The 6,000-nt window shown below is 42.1% G+C and overlaps 1 protein-coding gene across 2 annotated transcripts in view; it reads right to left on the bottom strand.

Moving 5' to 3' along the window:
- Positions 1-565: 565 nt before the first annotated feature.
- creb3l3 (cAMP responsive element binding protein 3 like 3) overlaps positions 566-6,000 on the bottom strand; it is a 45,135-nt gene continuing 39,700 nt past the window's right edge. For both annotated transcript variants that reach the window (XM_033046697.1, XM_033046698.1), the window contains exons 9-10: positions 3,743-3,839; positions 566-2,327 (exon numbers count right to left, since the gene is read on the bottom strand). In XM_033046697.1, coding sequence (XP_032902588.1) covers positions 1,972-2,327; positions 3,743-3,839 — 453 coding nt within the window. In that variant the 3' untranslated portion in view covers positions 566-1,971. The remainder of the gene's footprint in view (positions 2,328-3,742; positions 3,840-6,000) is intronic.

The raw sequence follows: 6,000 nt of genomic DNA, 5'->3' as shown, positions 1-6,000 counted from the left end.
ATCTATGAAGTAACAGCACGTGGTGGTCCACAAATCTTCAATGTTTAAAAGGTCTGTGTTATCCAAAAATGTTGGGAACCACTTACCACAGTGAGAAAGTCTAAAGGTGGTGTTCTTGGCCTTCCAACAATCACGTTGTTTTGTGCAACACCAATCATCGGAGTGTTCCCCATTACATTGCCGATCATTTTATAATTAGATACGATGGTGGCATTTAAGAGTCTTTTGGATAGGCATATGAGTATGCAGGGAATGGAGGGATAGGAATCATATGAAGGCAGAGGAGATTAGTTTAACTTATCATCATGTTTCGCATAGACATCGCAGGCTGAAGGGCCTGATCTAGTGCTGTACTTGTCCATGTTGCCTTTGAACTCATTTTTAACGAGTGACTCAATGCCTCATGGTCAAGGGCATTCACTCTTACTCACCTCTGGAATTCGGCTTCAATTCCCAATAAATAATGTATGGCACTGAGGCTAAAATGTGATGAATATCATTTTCCAGTTTCTATCGCCTGGTAGGAGGAAGAAGTTAATGTTTTAAAAAAGAATCATGAATATAGTTTTAAAGAACTGCGGAATTTTAATGATTTACATTCAATCCGATTGCGACACTGAAATAGTTTAAAGAAGGCCTAAAAGTAAATTCTAAAGTTAATTAATCAATTGTTTTCTTTGGAAAGTCACATTTATGGCAAAGTGACAAAAGTCACAATTACACATGACAAAGCATGGTGAGGTACAGGTCGATAGCCTGGGAGATAGTATCAATGAGCTGGGAGTGGATGGTGGGGAAGGAGTTAGGTGGGGGTGGTGGAGTGAATGATGAAGGGAGGTGATGGACTATGAGGTAGGAATGGAATAGTTGGTATACGGAAGTGGATATTGAGATTGGACGCTGACAAGAATCTGGGGGGAAGTGGTGGATAGGATGGAGAGGGTGGATAGGGGAGTGGAGGTGGATAGGGGAGTGGAGGTGGGTGGATAGGGGAGTGGAGGTGGGTGGGGGGATGGGTGGATAGGGGGTTGGTTTGGGGTAATTGGGGACAAGAGAGTGAATAGGAAGGAGGGAGTGGATTAGAGAAAATGTAGGATGCGAGGATGGGGCTATGAGTTGGGGGAGTGAGGGAGAGGATGAGGGATGGGTGATGAGAGAAGGTGATTTAAGCCATGAGAGGTATGGATGTTGGATGAAGCTGAAGTGGTAGCGGACTGAGCTGGGAAGATCATGAATGATACTTTAATCATGAATGATCATGAATCCGTGGAGAAGATAAGTCAGGGCAATGAGATAGTTACAAGTAAATCACACAACTTAATCAGCGATTACTACATTGGAGGCAGCCCGTGTGCTTGTATTAAAAATGAGCAAGCAGTGGTGAAGGTGGTATCCCTCCTTACTCAGAGGGCCACCATGGAAGTGGAGAATTAAGCACCAAAAGTTAAGGATGGAATGAAATCACTGGAAGTGGCTGGGACAGGAAAACATGAAGCTCAATCTTGCAGGTCAGAGGAAAGAGAGCAAGAGAGAGGCCAATCAGTATGGCAACACTGTCACAGAGTGATTTACAGTTCTCACATAGCTGATCTTGTCTCTATATCAAGAATGAGCAACTACAAGATCACTTAAAATCACACAATGTACCCCGCACACGAGATGTGATCAGCTCATTTGATCGCCTTGATAAGCTTAGAGATTAGTTATAGTACTGATATGAAGCTGAGATTGACACATTAATGTCATTACGACTAACGTTTACTTTTTTTTAAATTTAAATATATAAATTGTGGCCATACAAAACCAAGAAATGGAAGGTCAACACATATATTTGGACTGCAAAATGGTTATTATGAAAATGTGAGGCTGTAAATATTGGAATATATTCTGATGGAAAGACTTAAATCTCAAAACCCAATCAGCCGAATTTAAATATCAATTAATATGACATTCCCCATAATTCAAAACCCACTACATTTCATCTCCATGGTTAGCGGTCTTTTCAGAAGAGCTCCGTTTAGTCCAGAGTGAATGCCCATGTTCTGTACTGTGCTCTTCAGGGTCGAGATCTTCAAGGATGGTAATGTCCTTGGGAGCGGTGCCATTCCTGAGCAAAGCGTCAGATGCGCCAAGAGAGAGACTTCCAAAGACCCCAGTGAGTTCATTGTCATTCACAGTTTGGACCTGTTCGCTGACCATGCCAGTATTCTCCAAAGTGAGCTGGTCTTTACGTTCCTCCTTCTTCCCTGCTGAAATGTCATGCTGAGGCTTGGCCAACATATGAAGCACACGGGTCGACTCCACATTGTGCAGAGACCTAGAAAATACTGTAAGGCAAATCCAATTTTTGGTTATCTGTACATGCAAGAAGAATTATAGTCAGTTTTATTACCAAATGAAAACTAGACAGGATGGATTGTGGCGTTTGTTAATGCTCCAAAATAGTTTACTGTTCACTATTGTTAATTTGATGAGTGATTTGGCTATTTAGAAGCCACCACATTCTCTATCACCGGCAATTGCTTTGGTTAGGAGCAAGCACGCAGGTGAGTTCAGATTTAATGCTTAAGGGCCTGTCCCACTAGCATACGCCTGCATGCGGCAAGCGCGACCAATCCAGAAGCGGGAACCGCGTGGAGGTCGAGTGAGTGACGTACGGCGTCGAGGCGGCTGTGGGCCGGCAGGCTGTTGCCGCACGGAATTTTTAAACACGGTCAGTTTTTCGGAGCCCCGCGCGATGTCGGGACCAGCTCCGCACAACTCCATACGGCTCCATCGAGGCCATATGGCTCAAGCGACCATGTTAGGTCGCGCTTGCCGCATGCAGGCACATGCTAGTGGGACCGGCTCTTTAGGTCGCGCTTGCCGCATGGAGTCGCATGCTCGTGGGACAGGTCCTGTATTCCAGAAGTTTGGTTTAGTTCCCTTGGAACACAATTTTGCACAACATTGAGGGACTGCTGCAATATCAGTGGTGCCATATTCTGGATGAGCTTTAACTGAGGCTCCTTCATGAACATTAAAAAGATCCATTGACCGAGTGGTTGGACGAGCAGTGAAGATGTCCCCAGTGTCCTGGCCAATACTTACTTCCCCAAACAACATCACTAAAACACATCAATTTTTTCAACTAAATGAACAAATCATTAGACTGCTGTGGGACTTTTCCATGCACACATTGTTGACAGAATTTCTTATTACAGTAATCACTGTGCTTCAACCGATTCTTAATTGGCTCTAAAGAACTTTAGAACATTCAAAGCTGATGAATGGAGTGTTTAAGTATGAGCGTTCATTCTTGTCATCTGTGGACCTTATCTAAGGTCAATTTAACCGCGTTTGCCAGATGGAATGTTAGTTTTTGATTTCAGTTCAAATTAACCTGCATTGATTTCAGTTTTCTGAAGACAGATGAGGTAAAATTGCTCCTGCAGTTTCAAAATCTGTGAAACATCAAAAAGACCAGTCGCTATCTTGTGCTGCTTTCTGCCATATTGGCGTCTGAAGACTTTCTTTCCCAAATGTATTTTGATTGTTTCTTTTCTTGTGACCTTTGTCCAATGCTCAGCCTAACTTTGCAGATATACCTTCTACCCTTCTGCACCTTAAAATGCTCACATCATCGGCTGAGTGAATAAATAAGTTTGATCGAAGACTCTTTCTGCAGCCCAACATCAGTGCATGATGTTGGAGTGTAAACCAAATCAACCAGTGCTGACTTAGTGTGGGTACTGTTACTCACCTCGTATCGGAGTGAAGTCACCTTCATTTGCACCCTTATTGGAGCTGAAGGAGCTGAAGCTGGGGAATATGATCAGACTGAAGGACAACACCAGCACCTGGAGAGAGAAAAGATCCAAATTCATGGTTGGCATAGGGGGAAGGCCCAATGGTTTCATTATTCCTTGTTGGATGGGGGACTGTGAATGCACTAATATCTCCCCTGCCCCTTCCCATCCACCACATCCCTTCCTCTAGCATCAACATTTGCAGCTTTTCTATCCTTATCTTCCACCTTTTGCCTTTTTAACTCTGGCCTTTGTCCGAACAATCTGCCTATCAACCCCCCCCCCCCCCCTCTCAACTGTATCCATCTATCACTTTCCAGACTTTGTCTTGCCCTTCCTCTCTTCCAGTTTTCTCTCCCTCCCCCCAACACGATCAGTCTGAAGAAGGGTCCAAACCCAAAACGTCACCTATCCATATTCTCCAGAGATGCTACCTAACTTGCTGAGTCACTCCAGCTCTTGGATCTTTGTTCATAAACTAGAATCTGCAGTTCCTTGGCTTTAAAGGACATTGCCTTTGTTACAAGAGCAGGAAGAATGACCAGAATTAGTGAATGTCACTTTGTTTTTACTCTCCTCAGCTAAATAAGTTAATTCCATGATAACTCAGTACACCGTGGGTGACCATCTTTCAGGTGAGATCGTATCAAGGTTGCACCTGCCAATGGACATAGCACGCCTTGAAGAAATTAGACTCCGACTAATAGATAAATATGACCAATTCTTAAGGAGTTGGTCTCCTTTCATCGACTTTTTGGAATCATGTGATGCAGCGGTACCATAAAGATTGCTGATTTCAGTTCATGCCGTGGATAGATCTACATCTCCGAATAAAGATTTGAAAATCTCTCTTTTAAGGGGCCTTCTCTCCTATTTCTACTTTCCGCTTTTTCTTTTTTTTATATACACACTTCATGTTTTTCTATTCTCTACTATCTATTTTTCCTCTTTTTCCCCTTTCTATTGTTTTCTTTTTCTTGTCTTGCTTACTTCCTTCTCGAAACATAAAACTAGAGGTTGTACATAGAATGGATTATGGTATGACATAGTTGGCACCTAAAATTAGGTTCCACTGTACTGTTTTGTACTGTATTAACTTCTAATAAAATAAACAAAAACAAAAAAACAAAAAAAAACAAAAAAAGTTGCACCTGCCTTTCGTAGACATACAGTGTATTTGGAAAAAACATGGTAGTGTATTTGGAAAAAACAGGGAAGTTCTCACCCATTGTCATGACCAATATTAATTTCACCAAGCAATGTTACATAAAACTGATACAAAGAATTGGGAAATTCTTTTTAGAATGTATGAGGTTGGGATTGGGGAGGAATATTGTTGTTGGTTGCATGTATAACAATAAAAATAAAAGAAAGATCACCTTGCTGCAAGCATATTTGGTGTTTCCCAGTGATTTAACCTGAAATCCCAATAATATCAGGATCACCACCTTTCACCTAGTTTGTGAATTGAATAGTTTTAAGCTTGTGTTCCAGTACATGACAAGGTGTGAAAATCTATTCATATTACATGTGTGCATGCAGCATTTTCCTCATTGCATCCTCACTGCATTTTGTGGATTATAAGTACGGTGTACTGAGCTATCAAGGAATTAGTTCCTTTAGATGAGGAAAGTAAAAACAAAAGTGGAACTCATTAATTTTGGTCCTTAACAAAGGCAATGTCCTATATAGCCATGCAGAACCAAGGAACAGCAGATGCTAGATTACAAAAAAAAAGACTTTTTTTGGGTGAAGGGCAGTATATTTTGGGGATTTTCTAACAATCTGCTCACACTTGGTTTGTTGGTTTTCTGAAGGATGAGTCTGACGCATGGCATAAATTCTTCAGAAACCAGACTGGGTTGAGCTGGAACATACAGAATCTCACTGTTACATGTACAGACCTGTCGACGAAGTGTTGCTGGACATTTCACCCAAAGTTCAGTAGCAGAGTCAGCTCTAGGGGCTTGAGGGGCGAGGAGGTTTTGGAGGTAGGTGATGGGATCTCTTAAGAGCGAAGGCCACTCGGCTTATTGCAAGGCATGTATGTATGGGCCATCATAATTGTAAGTGGAAAAAACGATTGCAGGGGACAGTATTTCCAAGCATGCTGCTTGTTAACGTGGGTGTACAATTAATACAATTGAACACAGAGACTAATTGAATGCATCGTGGGCCCTGTATTTGCCATGCACGCACCAAAAGTTGAATT

This window comes from Amblyraja radiata, chromosome 29, assembly GCF_010909765.2.
Source record: "Amblyraja radiata isolate CabotCenter1 chromosome 29, sAmbRad1.1.pri, whole genome shotgun sequence".
Taxonomy (NCBI): Eukaryota; Metazoa; Chordata; class Chondrichthyes; order Rajiformes; family Rajidae; genus Amblyraja; species Amblyraja radiata.
This window is presented reverse-complemented; position numbering and strand designations above follow the sequence as displayed.